Source organism: Dermacentor albipictus, chromosome 2, assembly GCF_038994185.2.
Source record: "Dermacentor albipictus isolate Rhodes 1998 colony chromosome 2, USDA_Dalb.pri_finalv2, whole genome shotgun sequence".
Taxonomy (NCBI): domain Eukaryota; kingdom Metazoa; phylum Arthropoda; class Arachnida; order Ixodida; family Ixodidae; genus Dermacentor; species Dermacentor albipictus.
This window is the reverse complement of record NC_091822.1, coordinates 200,124,589-200,139,832: the sequence shown is the minus strand read 5'-3', so window position 1 is coordinate 200,139,832 and position 15,244 is coordinate 200,124,589. Positions and strand designations below refer to the sequence as shown.

Genomic DNA, 15,244 nt, shown 5'->3' with positions numbered 1-15,244 from the left:
GTTTAAGACGGGGATACGGTTAGCTTCCCTGTCTCTCTCTCTCTCTCGTCAGCCTAAAGATAGCGGGAGCAGCGACATAAGCTTGCGGGTGAGCTCACTTCGCGCGTCAGTCGTAATTTATGCCCCTTCGCTAAATGCGCTGACGGGATGAGCGTGGAAAAACGTCGACGTCAACAACAAATGACAGCCGCCATCACCCTGAGGAGGGCTCACAAGAAAGTATCACAGAAATTGATCAATCAAAAAATGCGGCCTCTGAAACGCACCATTTAGAGACAGCGCGCTTTGGTCGAAAGAAAATAGCTGCAGCCTTGGCAAAAAGTTGAAGGTACGCCAAAGCTGTGCAGGAAGTTGGCGTTTTGTCGCTTTTAACATGGCCACTGACGTAATTATTCCTTTATGTCCAAATCAAAAGCTCCGTCTACGAGTGGTTTCTCCGCGTTTCCTTCTTCTGCCATCAAGCGTCGATATGACTCGAGGCGACGGGCGGCTCGCGGAAGCACCGCGCCTCCAACTGCGCATGCGCCGCACCCTCGACTACCTCGGGGTAAGTAACGGAAGCGACGGACCCTGCTCATGCCTGACTTTTAGCACGCTCATTCCACCCCGGTAGTTGGAAATATTTCGCGGACCCTAAATGCAGCTAGACGGAAGAATTTTTCGCGTATCACAGGCTCTTCTCAAATATGGTGCAAATTCGATTATTTCGAACATCGAGAGGTTTACGGTACGATGGAAGGTTGCCAAACTCCGCCTCTATTAAAGCTTGCTGCTACAGCTGTGGACAAGTGTCGGTTTACCCGCATTGTTATTCGGATCAAAGACATCCTGCTGCTGAGAGGGTCACCGTCGGTTCAAATGCAATCACGGCCATTGGCCCAATAATGTGCGCTCGTACGCTCCGGAGCGCCGGCGGTGAACGAGCGCATTACCAAAGGTGTGATGGCGGAGTGAACTAGTTGCTCAGCGGGTACAGGCAATGGTTTCTTTGATTAAGACGTCTCGACCGTGCAGTTAGCGCTTTTCTATTGGCAAGAACAGTGCAAGCTGGGATCGTGCTGTCCATTCGTGTGACCGGTACCTATTCGCGCAGCTCTTGACAACGTGTTTGAGCTTCATGTTTCCGGGTCGCAAACATCGTGTCGGGACTAAATGGCATACGCTGGTGCCCGATGAAAATGTCGAGCACACTGTGGTCTGCGGGGCTGCGTGCTTGAACGCTTGCAAACGTGACCCGACACGATGCGGCCGGGTGTGCAGGGAAAGCTCGTTGAGAAACCGCGTTCCTGTTCCGCTCGGATGAGACCGTAAAGAAGTGCGACGGCGGCTCCGCTGAGGTCGTTTACCTCGAATGTGTCGACGGCAGTGTCAGCCAGCAGATGTGTTGGCGTCGCGTCGCCGTCTGGGGACGCAGAGCTGCCGAACTGGGTCAGGCCGCAGTCAGGCCTCGCTCAATTACGCACGCGCTCCAGCGATAAAGCGACGGATACCTTGGGCGTCGCTTCGGCCCTCTTATCTGCGAGGTTCCGAAAGATTAGTCCTGCGTCTTCACGCCCTTAACAGGCTCAGTGTCTGTTATTCATTGCAATGGAGGTTGAAAGGAGGGAGGGGCAGGAAGTCGATTTGGAGAGTACTACACTCTAAGGGCATTAACTCTTCCACTCAACTTGTTTTATCAGTAACCCGAAGGTATTACAGGGACGAGCTTAGTGACAGATTTGCTAGCGTCCCATCAAGCAGAAGGCCACGTATCTGCGTGTCTGCGCTTGCTGAACAATGAGATATGTTGTCAATTAGATAAGTTGCTATTGCATGTAACACACAGAAAAACGAAATAGAAGGAACGGAAAACAAGTTGAAACGCCGTAAGAAAGGCGCCCCAGTGATTTTGTCGCCTTCGTTTCGCCCGCGTGCGTTATCACACAGTGCGTAAGATGATTCTAGGCTTACTTCGACCGTGCTGTGCTTCGATCCCCTTCTTGAGAAATGCATTGGCACACAGAGTTATTGCGCACATCAGTAGCTGCTCTCGCCAAAGCCCCCGCACGCGATCGCATTGTGTCCCTTCTCCAGGAGTCTCCGCCGACGTGTGCAGCACAGCGAGGGCTCGGCGAGGCGAGGAGAACTACTGCACGGTGCAACAAGTTATCACCAGAAATAGTTTCGCTCGCAACATTTTCCTCTCACGTTCTCAAGTGAACAACGAAGAAGAGCGCGCGTGCAACCAGCACACTCTAACACGGCACGCGAGCGCTAATGGGAGAAGGCCGTGTGCAAAGAGAAGGCGCGTTCAATTCGCAGCGGGGACCTATAACGGCCTCAAACATCTGACTGACCTATGCTCTTGAGCTCAGCTTCCTAAAGTACGCGAATTGCGTGAAGTTTGCTTACGGCAACGCCAAACGTCCGCAATTACCGTCTTACTCATTAAAGCGACAAGAAGTGTAGCGGGAATGTGTTCGGAATACAGTGCGTTCTGCCTGCACGTGCTTTTGTTTTTAGTATTCATATTTTGCTACTCTCCGTTTGATTGCATGATTCACAGTGGGCGACTTTTCTATGTTTCGCTTTGAGTGTGCTCAGTTGCTAATTGTTACATCATCATCATCATCATCATCATCATCATCATCATCATACTTTTATCCTTTTCTTTCATCCCCAATTCTTCCCATTCCATGTCTCTGAATACCTCCTGTAAACATGCGTTGAATAGCATTGGAGAGATCGTATCTCCCTGTCTGACGCCTTTCTTTATTGGGATTTTGCTGCTTTCTTTGTGGAGGACTACGGTGGCTGTGGAGCCGCTATAGATATCTTCCAGTATTTTTACATATGGCTCATCTACACCCTGATTCCGTAATGCCTCCATGACTGCTGAGGTTCCGACTGAATCAAACGCTTTCTCGTAATGAATGAAAGCTATATATAAGGGTTGGTTATATTCTGCACATTTCTCTATCACTTGATTGATAGTGTGAATATGGTCTATTGTTGAGTAGCCTCTACGGAATCCTGCCTGGTCCTTTGGTTGGCAGAAGACTAAGGTGTTCCTGATTCTATTTGCAATTACCTTAGTAAATACTTCGTAGGCAACGGACAGTAAGCTGATCGGTCTATAATTTTTCAAGTCTTTGGCGTCCTCTTTCTTATGGATTAGGATTATGTTAGCGTTCTTCCAAGATTTCGGTACGCTCGAGGTCATGAGGCATTGCGTATACAGGGTGGCCAGTTTCTCTAGAACAATCTGTCCATCATCCTTCAACAAATCTGCTGTTACCTGATCCTCCCCAGCTGCCTTCCCCCTTTGCATATCTCCTAAGGCTTTCTTTACTTCTTCCGGCGTTACCTTCGGGATTTCGAATTCCTCTAGAATATTTTCTCTTCCATTATCGTCGTGGATGCCACTGGTACTGTATAAATCTCTATAGAACTCCTCAGCCACTTGAACTATCTCATCCATATTAGTAATGATATTGCCGGCTTTGTCTCTTAACGCATACATCTGATTCTTGCCAATTCCTAGTTTCTTCACTGTTTTTAGGCTTCCTCCGTTCCTGAGAGCATGTTCAATTCTATCCATATTATACTTCCTTATGTCAGCTCTCTTACGCTTGTTGATTAACTTCGAAAGTTCTGCAAGTTCTATTCTAGCTGTAGGGTTAGATGCTTTCATACATTGGCGTTTCTTGATCAGATCTTTCGTCTCCTGCGATAGTTTGCTGGTATCCTGCCTAACGGAGTTACCACCGACTTCCATTGCACACTCCTTAATGACGCCCACAATATTGTCGTTCATTGCTTCAACACTAAGGTCCTCTTCCTGAGTTAAAGCTGCATACCTGTTCTGTAGCTTGATCTGGAATTCCTCTATTTTCCCTCTTACCGCTAACTCATTGATCGGCTTCTTATGTACCAATTTCTTCCTTTCCGTCCTCAGGTCTAGGCTAATTGGAGTTCTTACCATCCTGTGGTTACTGCAGCGCACCTTGCCGAGCACGTCCACATCTTGTATGACGCCAGGGTTAGCGCAGAGTATGAAGTCTATTTCATTTCTAGTCTCGCCGTTCGGGCTCCTCCACGTCCACTTCAGCTATGTCTAATTAGCCCTACCTAGGTTGGGATCACACGGATGCACGGTTTCTTCCTACGTTTCATAATTAACATAATGTCTACGTTAGCACCCGCCGCATTTCCTGCTTACACGTATGGCAGCGCTCATTCACTGTAGTAAAAGCGATAATCCCATCCCGTAGCACAGAAGTGAAGTCAGGAAAGAAGCACCTTGCTTCGACGCTTCGCTTGCTCAGAGCCATTCCCTACACTCTTCTAGTACAAGGTAGGAAGAAAGAAAACTGCAGACTAACTCGTGCGAGGCGGGTATTCTCTTGACCCATGCCGGGATTGGCAGTCGCCCATCTCCGAGGCGCAGGGTTACGCAGACTATATTCCTCTGTCACACAGTTCAGCGTACGGTGATCATGCAGCCCAAAGCTCCAGCCATTTTCACACATGCCCCTCTTTTGTCTCTCTCCGGTTTCCACCAGGTGGAAGGTCGCGTACACGTACGTACTTCACACCGTCTGCTATTCCATGGACTTCGATTTGGCGGCGGAGCTTCGAGAACCGGAAACCGCATTCGACGAGTGCCCCGAGCCTTGGAAGTATAGTGAGTGGGCGAGGACATGTGTGGCTTAGCGACACCAAGACAGGCGCGGTTTATGCTGCCAGCTGCACCGCACCCATCAGCTAGTGGGAGCACTTGACGCATGCGCACACGCATACCTCCGCACTCGCGCTTCCTTACTATTCTCGCTGCACGCTTACGTATTGCTGAAACTCGATCTCAATTTCCGGTGAAAAATCCTCAATATGTGCACACAGGCAGTGTCGCTGTGTTTGAAGGGTCATGTTTCACGCTTGTGTTAACATCTGCGAAAGACGGTGGGAGACCGACTCAGGCTTCGCAAAGCACGCGCCCTTTCTTCGGCATGGTTGCGAAATGCGCGCGGAGACTCGCGCGTCCGTATGCTGCTTTCGATACGGCAAGAACTGCACGTCTGCTTCCGATGTGCACGGAATGCGGTGGTTGTAAACGTGTGCATGAGAGAACAGAGGCGCCACTTGTATGATGTACGTGCGTGTGCCCGTTCGGGTGTATTTCATAGAAGCACGTGATCTCGAAATATGTGCCAAGCGCCGTCGACTCGTTATGAACATCCGCTGTTTCAAGGAGACCATTGTGGTATTTTCTGCTGCAGCCTACGACTTGAGACGCAAGTTGATCGCGCTTTACTGGGTGATTAGTCTAAACGTCTGAAAAGATTCCTATTGAATACCCACCTCAGGATTAGTCAGCTCACAAGACACTGAACACGCTACTGTTCTACTTGTGGATGTTCTGCAACTGTTGAGCCTATATTCTGCCTATACCCTTGCTATGGAGTCTTCCTGATTTTTATAGTCTCGGCCACACCAACGCAGCAGTCCGAATGTTATTTCGGTCAACCTCTCTGACTCCCGGTGACCTGGATTTTCTTGCGCAACGGCGATGGTTAAAGGGACCCTGAACCTATTTTGACGATTTTGCACAAACGTATCGAGTCGCTAACGTAGGTCCTTTTGATCATTAATTGACGCATCTAAGTGCTCCGCCTAAAGCGTGTAACTTATTATAAGGTTTTAAGAAGGTACATCGCTGCCGATCGCAACACATCGCTCGGCTGAATTTTAAGCTGCCCCTACCCATTTGAAGTCATTCACCCTAATGACGTTAGTAGGGTGAGCTATCCGATTGACTGCCCAGGGCGCGTCATCGATAATTTTTCCAATTTTATGGCGAACGAATGTTGTTCGTAATAGTTGAAATGTAGGTAATTTGTTTCTATAAAAAGAAAGTAACATAAAGAGAATGCACAAGAACAATTTCTCGCTACACGTAAGCACTTCTGGCACACAGCAAGCGTCGTCTGCTTGTGTTACAACATGCTCCATTTTGACGAGAGCTCCGCTGTCAGAGTCGGTCTGAGTCTTTTCACGAGCACCATGATTCGACTTTGTTGCGTTGTGGGCTGCAAACGTAGCGACTGGCTGCGACATCGTGTCCCTCTGCAAGGCAGCAGAAGAGCGGATTGGCTGCAGCGCATCGGACTGCCGCTATCCGATCAGCGCCAGGATTTGCGCGTTTGCGGCCATCACTTTACAGCGGAGGATTACTACCGCAATAGCGCTTCGCGAGTCCGGTATTCGGGTAAACGCAAGCGCAAGGGGATAGCTAGGGCCTGTCCGTTTGACCGTGGCGTTTCAGGGGTTGATCGCAAGCGCAAATGTGAATGATCTTCACGGTGCAGTCACCTTGTGGCACAGAGCTCAACCACACACAGTAGCAGTAACGAAATGTAGTCTTCCTTGCTGCTGGCGTAAATTTTTCGCAGAAATGCAATCGTTAACACGTTGTTTTTTGTATATGTTTAAAATCTTTTACACTTGGTTAGAGCAATATTAGCTCTTTGTTGGGCTGGTCAAGAGCTGCGCCAATAAGTGACTGGACCGTGCAGACCTATCAGGCCGCTCACGTACGTCTACGCTAAAGTTCCTTCATCAGCGTGAGTTTATGCCTCCAGCCATCCGTTGAAACGCCCAGCTCGCCTGTGGTTACCGGAATACCAGACACGTTAGGCGCTGCGACAGAATGCTCGCAACTCACGTTGCTGCGATCGCACTCGCTTGGAGTCGACTGCCAAGCAGCTGGCGGAGAGTTGAGAGGCTTCGCGCGCTCGCTCCTAGAGAACCGGAAGTCGACGACACGACGCGCCATCATGACGCAGAGCCAGTGAGGGCGGAGCTTAGCGCCGATCACTCGGCGAACAAGTTGAGGGGAAAATGCATGACTGTGGAGGAAGGTAACTCGTAATCGTCTGTAGCTCGCTTATTATGAGGCGCTTCACACAAATCGTTGTGAGAATCAGGAACGGACCCAGGATATTTTTTCGCGGGGGGGCAAAGCAAAGTAACTTTTCTATGAAAATGAGGGGGGGAGGGTACCTTTACTAGTACAAACGTGAATAAAGCCTGCCGTTCGCCATAAAGACGCGTAAACCCGCAAAACAGAAATTAAATAAGTTGTATCTCACAGGCGTACCTGTGAGATACACGTCTCCTTTACTTGACAAATGAGGAACCACATCAAATGGACTCGCGCAGGAAAGAAGCGCAGGAATAACACTGCCAAGAGCAAGTAAACAAGCGAAAATCTGAAATAAAGATTTCTAGTAGAGTTTTTGAATTAGGTCTGGAATAATTATAAAGAAATATATATTTGCGGAACAATCACAATTCTTCAGGATCCCTCGTTTGCTATACCAAGTGCCAAAACCGACTCGTATTGTTATTCGGGAAGTTGCGTAACGATACGTGGTCGCCAGTTCCGTACAATTGCGTAGAGCACAGGATGCTGCGGTTCTAGAGGTACTGCGCCCACCGCAGAAGGTTAGAAAATCACCTACATTAGCACAGCACAGAAAAGGCTACGTGAGGCGGCTCGACTGATAACTGTATAGGCGTTATTCGAAACACACAGAATCATTCTCCACTTCCGGCAGCGTGTCTCTACTTCCTCTTTAAATGAAAGACGTTGATCCATAAATATTTTCACAAACAACGGTTAAATTTGTTAATTTTCGCTTTTTCCTCCTGCTTGGCTGTTGCTTTAGCTCTCTCCCTTAGCAGATCGCTTAATTTCTCAACTCCTTCCGACTCTTGTTTGCAGTTGCCAGTTTTGCACGAAACGTGCAGTACAATTAGGGAAAAGCCAGAGAAGGTAACGGGTGACACTCATATCGCCCATGGGTTTAACGGTTATTGCAGTGTCTGATGATGGACGCTGTTTAGCATTATTTTATTTTCTACCTTGTCTGACCCATATCGCGGGTATATGATTCCGAGGATCTGCCAACGTCGTGGCGAGCCGTCGCACCAGTAAATAGTGAAGCAAAAGGAAGAGTTAAAAGCAAGTGGCGTTTTCTCCGGCCACAACTCGTTTCTCGTGCATACAGACCAGCTGACTACGAACCGAATCCATTTCCTGGTCCCTCGATGAGGCTAAGCAAAGAAGGTTGAACTAACGAAGCAACAGCAATGTGCGTGAGCGTTGAATAGGTGGTGACAACTGAGCGCATCTCGAGTTAATCGCGCTGGCACCAAATCGATGAGAAAACTGGCCTTCACACCCCAGGACATGCCGATAACTACCGCCTTCCAAAAGGAGTGAAAAAGGCAGGAAAATGTTGACCGCCGAATGGCTGTCAAGTCTCAAGCTTGATTTGGCGGCGCTTTAGGAATGTGTGCGAGGAGTGGTGGCGTGCATGGGCAGAGGAGTGGGAATGCCACTTAATTTCGGGAGGGGGGCGGGGGGGGGGGGGGAGGGGGGTCCGGCGCACCCGGGCCCACCTTGGGTACTTGCCTGGTGCGAATGATTAACTTTAGCCATACCCTACACGTCTACAAAATTTGTCCGAACCGTTTCAGGGACTCGTTAAAGTGGTACCGAAAGAAACAGAATATGAACATACGAACGTGAGATGCGCTCGCTTGTGACGGCCACGCTGCCACCAGTGTCAGCAAGTTAAGAAAGATAAAACCAAGGTTTCGCATTCGCCTCCTCACCTCCTTAGTGCCGCCCCCCCTCCTTTTTATAATTTTCTTTATTCGTTAAAAAAAGGAAAGCACTGCCAACGTATGCGTGTTATTGCTCGTGGCGGAATATTTCCTTTTTTTTTTTTAGTAAACCTCAGTTGCAAGTGAGCGTCGTTGCTGTGCATGTCCTCTGCTTCTTTTTACGCCAGTGTAGCGCTCCCGATTGCAGAAACCCTCGTGCCAACCAGCCCGGTAATTGACGTTTCTGGCGACCTATATCTCTGATGTTGTTGAGGCAATTGATGTTGATGAACACTTTGATGCCACCTTAACTTTTTCTGCTCACAATAAAAGCGTCACAATGCGAGGTGTGCGCTGTCTCAGTTTTATTTATCTGATATCAAGAAAACAGAATTCTCCAACATATTTCCTCAGACTGTCTTTGTGAACTTAAACATGAACCGGTGGTCTTAAATGGCACCTGTATATCCAACAGCGCCATCGTAGAATAGGTTTAGAAAGTATATAAGTACATACCACCTCCATTTCAGTAACAGCAAGATTGTGTTTTTTTGTTTTTTTTTTGTTATGCCACTATTACTTTGTCGTAACTGCTATAACAGTGATGCCGACACATTCGCACGGACATTCTGCTTCTAATGGAACTTCTTTGTGGCATCCTCACTGTCCCCGAAACATTCAGTTGCACCTCGCTTCAGATTCCGCATAACGTAACCATGGAGCAGAAATCATTCCGCGTTCCTGCCAGTTCCTGTCACGTTCCTGAAGGTTTCTCTTGACAGGGGTGACTTACTTTTGGTAATAGTTTGCTCTTATAGAAGGCAGGTGCGCAGTCGCAGGCGGTAAAAGCCAAAGAGAGCTTGTAAATTGCGATGAACAATTTAATATTTTCTTTATTTATTACATACCGCAGACGACAACAGGGTCCAAGCAAGACAGGCACTACATAGTAACTGTACAACAGGAATAAGAATGGGGAACACAAGACAGTACAGGTGGCGGAAGGAAAAAAAAGTGTTATTAAAACACGACGAAGTTGTAAGACGGTTCCATTCAGCTATGGTACGTGGGAAAAAAGAAAATTTATAGCAGTTATTTTTCGCAAAATATGGCGTTAGTGACTGCGTGTGATGCTGTCGGGTATGTCGGGTGGAGAGGGGAGATAAGTATAGGGAGGAGTCTATTGCGAGTTTACGATTCAATAGCAAACGAAGAAAGTAAAGGCGAGGTTTACTTCTTCGATCTTCAAGTGTTTCAATATTGTTAGTCGCCATAAGATCGGCAGGAGAATCCGTTATTCTAAATTTTGAATAAATAAACCTGACAGCGTTTCTTTGAATTCTTTCAAGTTTATTAATGTTTTCTTTAGTAAAAGGGTCCCAAATTATAGATGCATATTCTAGTTTCGGTCTGATGTAGGTGTATTATGTTAGGAGTTTAATTTTTAGGGGGGCATATCTAAGCTTATGCTTTTGAAAGCATATAGCTTACGGAATGCAGACGAGCATGTTTTCTATATGCAAGTTCCAGGTAAGATCGTTAGTTATCGTTACACCTAAATACTTATAACAATGAACCTGTATTAGTGTTGATGAGCCTAGTTGGTAAGTATGGCTTAATGGGTTCTTTTTATGGGTTATTTGAATAAAAAGTTTCTTTTTCCCTGTGTTAACAGTTATAGAAAATTCACTGCACCAATCAAGCACATTATCTAGACTCGCGATAAGTTCGTGTTGATCTTCCGCGCACGTAATTGGACGAAATAACACACTGTCATTTGCATACAATCGAATTTGTGTTTCTGGTGTAATGACGGTAACAATATTTAATATAGAGCTGAAATAGCAATTGCCCCAGGACACTTCTCTGGGGTACTCGTGAGGTGACTGGAAGACAATCCGAGTCGCTCCCATCAACTGAAACAAACTGCACTCTGTTGGTTAGATAATCGGCAATCCAGGAAATGAAAATATCGGGAAGGTTAATTTCTTTTAGTTTTTGTACTAGTTTTAAATGACTAACTGTATGAAACGCTTTGCTAAAATCCATAAATACGGCATCAATTTGACCATTATTATCTAACGTCTTTGCAAAAGCATGGACTAATGTAACTAACTGTGTCACTGTCAAGTACCCTTTTCTAAAACCATTCTGCAAGTTTCTTATTACGGAGTGTTGTTCAAAGAACTGTTTATATTTTGCAATGATGTGCTCCTGCATTTTAAGCATGCAGAAGTTAAAGATGTAGGACGGTAGTTTTGTATAAGTAAGCGGTCACCTTTCTTAAAGACGGGAATAACTCGAGCGGTCTTCCAGTCCGATGGAAATTTTGATGACAACAGGGATTTACAAAAGAGCACAACAAGATACTTCGCAATGATTTCAACATAGCGCCGAAGAAAGACATTCGGTAAATTCTCAGGCGCATGTGATTTTTAAGTATTCAATTCTAGAAAGAATACACCATGGTAGCTAATAAAGTTAGTGTCCGAGGGTTGAAAATGCGTCGTGTTTCTCGTCACAGCTAAATTTGATTCAGAGAATACACTGTGGAAATAGTGGTTGAATTTCTGCGCAATATCGTACGAACCTGTAACTATGTTCCCATCAACCGATTCTTTCTGTAACAGCTTTCTTTCCCTCGCTGATGTAATTCCAAAACTTACTGGGGTCACATTTAAAAAAACTCGGCAACGTCGTGTTAAAGTACCAGTCTTTTGATTCATGTACCACACATTAAAGTTATTTTTTTTAGCGTTTGGATAACACAAGAGTGGCGGTTAACTTTTTTGCGCGTTCTATTTTTCGTTTAAGATGAATAATCTTGCGCGTCATCCAAGGAGTGCGTTTATGCACTTTGTTGCGCTTTGTTGGCACAAAGGCATTTATGCAGTATAGGCATATCTGAGTGAAGCGCGGCCACAGGTCGCTGACCTCATTGCTATCATCAAAATCGGATAAGCATGTTTCCATGTAATGTGTAATTAAAGTATACGCGGCCCGAGAATAATCTTTAAAAGAGCGCGAGTGGCTGGCTTTTTCGTTACGAGAAGCATTCGTAACAAGAGGTAGTGCAACACTAACTAGGTGATGGTCTGAGAGGCCTTCCTCAATGAATGCGTTATGCACAGGATAATCACGGTTTATGAAGACCAAGTCCAATACAGAGGATGAACAGCCTTGCACACGAGTGGGTTCACTGCCAATTTGAATGGCATCATGCGTGAGCATGATATCAAACATGATATCCGCACTGCTGTTAGATTCATTACATCTTTGGCAATGGTCCCAGTTCATACCCGGCAGATTAAAGTCTCCAACCAAAAAAAAAAGACCTTATTGTTTTGAAATGGGCACATATGGCTCTGTAGTGGAATTAAGTAGTCAAGCGAAGCGCATGGTGGCCTATAGCATGCATAAAGTATAAAATAATCACCCTAGCAAGATAATTTCATGCAAACACATTCGAGATCTGGGTCGTCATGAACGACAACACAATCAATAGAGTCTTTCAGGAGAACTGCTACGCCACCATCCCAAGTAGCCCGGTCCTTGCGAACAACTTTATAACGAGAAGGAAATATAAAGTCATCGCTTATCTTATTCTGTAACCAAAATATGGTATGTAATATGGTATGCGAGAAACTATTCACGTAGTTCTGTCCACATCGCCACCGCTCTTTCTCTAGCCTTCCCTTTATCCCGGCAGATAGTAGCAGGCCAAGGGGCAGCAACCTCTGCCATTTCTTGAACAATTTTCTCCTATCTCTCTCTCTCTCTGAGCCGATCGTGAACGAGTTGGCAAGTGTGACGGAAATGATACATTTGAGCATTACAGGCCCCCATTGAACGGAAAGAGAAGGCTGAACACGAAGCACAGCTAGCTCTATAGAAGCAGGATGCTCAGGTGCTTCCACAGCACAATTGCCAAGTATGCTTTCACCTAGAGAATGCGACCTTCTGGCGACTTTACAGCATTAACCATCGAGACTAATGCACTGCGCTCCAGCATGGCACTTCAATATGTTTGACGCCTCGCCCTTCCTTAGCGGCTCAGTGCCAGTGGCTTGCTGCTGTGAAGGCCGAGGTCGCGCACTCGACCTTTGGCTGCGGCAACCGAATTTCAGCGAAAGTAAACACAACCGGGCGAATAACGGCCGTACCTCATAGCCCACTCGGCAGCGTTGTACGAAAGCGCATCGATTAGTTATGAAATTACTGATGGCCTAGCTTTTCCTTCGTAATAATATGGAACAATACAGTCCTTTTCTATCCTTATCAACTGCGGTTAACACCGCCAGAGAGCTCGAAATTGAGACTGAGTAATTCAAATACATCAAGCTTGGCGAATGAGAGTGACAGAAAAGCGACCGCGAGTTAAACAACGGATTCGCAACTTGGGTTCCCCTCTAACAGCAGTAATCATCACCATCGATGCGGCAGCAGCTCAGTGTGAAGGTGCACTCTCAAACGCACACCTCGGCATGCGACGAATAAAGAGGAGAATGGTGGAACTTGTTGCACGAGGCCACATGAAAAGAGTCAAACAACGGGAAAGGCTTCGACGTATGAATACGGAGACACAGAAAGCTTTTTTAAGGGCTAGTTCCCCCAGGATCGCGGCCATGTGTAGACGCAAAACTCCCCATACGTGGGCCGATACTGAAGATAGTGTAATGCCGGGCCGACCCGCGGCGGAGGTGCAGTTCGTAATTTAGGGGCGCACAAACACAGCTTCGCTGGTCATCCTCTTTCGCAGAGTGGAAGGGCACTGGTTGTTTTTGTTTTTTTTTTTAATGGCGCTCCCTACCTTAGCCAGTGCCGAAAGGACAAATGTGAGAAATAAATGGGTTTTTTATATGCGCCATTTTCTTACATCTGGGCCCGTAACCACCAAACGCTCTTTCGCTAGGATTTACTCACGCTAAGGGCAAAATTCTCGCCAATTGTGATGGCGAATTCACAAAGCTTTTGCAGAGTTCACAAAGCCATTCGTTTGTAAGCGCTCTTTGCCATTAGCCGGTCGCCCTTCAATAATGATATGTCGAGAATCAGGATCGGCTGGAAGTGTCAAGAACTATCCTATAGCGTAAAAGCTTTTGGCGTATATGGGCGGTGATACTTTGGCACTTGTTTAGCCCCTTAATTCATGGTGTAGATATCTATGCGCGCTATTTGTTGTTGCCATTTCTGTCCAGTGGTGGCAAGTAAAAAAAAAGAACACAAACATACAGCGGCGCGTAAGCACTCGACGTGCCTTCCTTTCACTACAATGCGCTGCGTATTCGCCACGTGTGGCGACTTTGCTGAAGGCACGAGCATGTTTGACGGGATGTTCGGAGTGTCGTGTTCCGCTGGCAATAGCGAAAAAACGGTTTCTCCCTTCTCACAAAGTTATCGCCCAATAATTAACTTGCGTATCTGTTTGGGCCGCTTATCAGTTACCTTTATTTCAAAAAGGCGATGCGAATGTCCGTATGATACATGGAGATTTAGTAGTCCTGTAATAACTCACTACATAGTGCACAAAGTTTCATCCTACCACCTATATACATTCAAATGGAGAGTGCAGCACCATGCAATACAGTTACGAAACTTTGACACATTTATTGACAGCCCATGCTAATTCATGACTGATAGCAGCACTTCCCTTGTATTGTAGAACGTTCCTCCATTCGTCGATCCCGAATGCGGATGCTGCCACTGCCCTTCGGCAGAAGTGGTCTCTGCGCTTCGTTAACGCTCTCCGGCAAAACCATCTCGAGAAGCGCGCGTACCGTCTTCTTCAGTCGAGGGTCGGCGCCACTTGCTGGAGTGGGAACACGTTTCCGAGTCGAGGATCGCGCGAGAACGCGTCGCTCGCGAGCGACCAGCCGGCCACGGTTCTCGGGGTCTATGCAGGAATTGTGCAGCCGAGAAGTGCTGCGAAGCGAGCGGTGTTCGGCGACTGTGGAAACCTCGCCGCGCTTTCCACCCCCATCGCAGGGCTGGAGATGACAGTGAATGCGGGTCGCGACCCTATGGGCAACCAGGTGATCATGGCCACTGTGCACGACTCCGGCAGCTTCTCTGGGGGCCTGCCACGCACCATCATGATGACGGCCACACACAGATACGTCATCTCCGCCAAGCAGGTGAGCCATCGTGCGCCGTTTGTACGATCGAGGATGATCCTCCGTGATCGCCTATAGCGGCTTCGATGTTGCACTGCTGAACACGAGGTCGCGGGATCGAGTCCCGGCCGCGCCGGCCGCATTTCGTTGGCAGCGAAATCATCCGTGCACCGTGTATTGAGCCCACGTAAGAGAACCGCAGGTCCTTGGAACTAATCCTCAGTCCTCCACTACGGCGTGACTCAAATCATGTCATCACGTAAAACCGCAGCATTTATTCAATTTTAATAATGGTCAAGAACTCCACTGAGAAGCCGTGTTCGACGTATAATTCCACGACGCATGCAGCAGCGCTGCGCCGCTCGAATTCAGCAGAGACGCCGACCACACTCCTCGCGTGCAGCGCGTGCGCGGCTCGTGAAAACTCGCAGAACGGCGGACGCCAAACGGCCACTCACCTTGTCGCGTAGTGCTCGAGA

General features: G+C 47.3%; 1 protein-coding gene across 1 annotated transcript in view; it reads left to right on the top strand.

Moving 5' to 3' along the window:
* LOC135904548 (uncharacterized) overlaps positions 1–15,244 on the top strand; it is a 302,521-nt gene that overhangs the window by 204,070 nt on the left and 83,207 nt on the right. Inside the window, exon 16 of the mRNA XM_070534610.1 lies at positions 14,638–14,786. Within this exon, the coding sequence (XP_070390711.1) occupies positions 14,638–14,786 (149 nt within the window). The remainder of the gene's footprint in view (positions 1–14,637; positions 14,787–15,244) is intronic.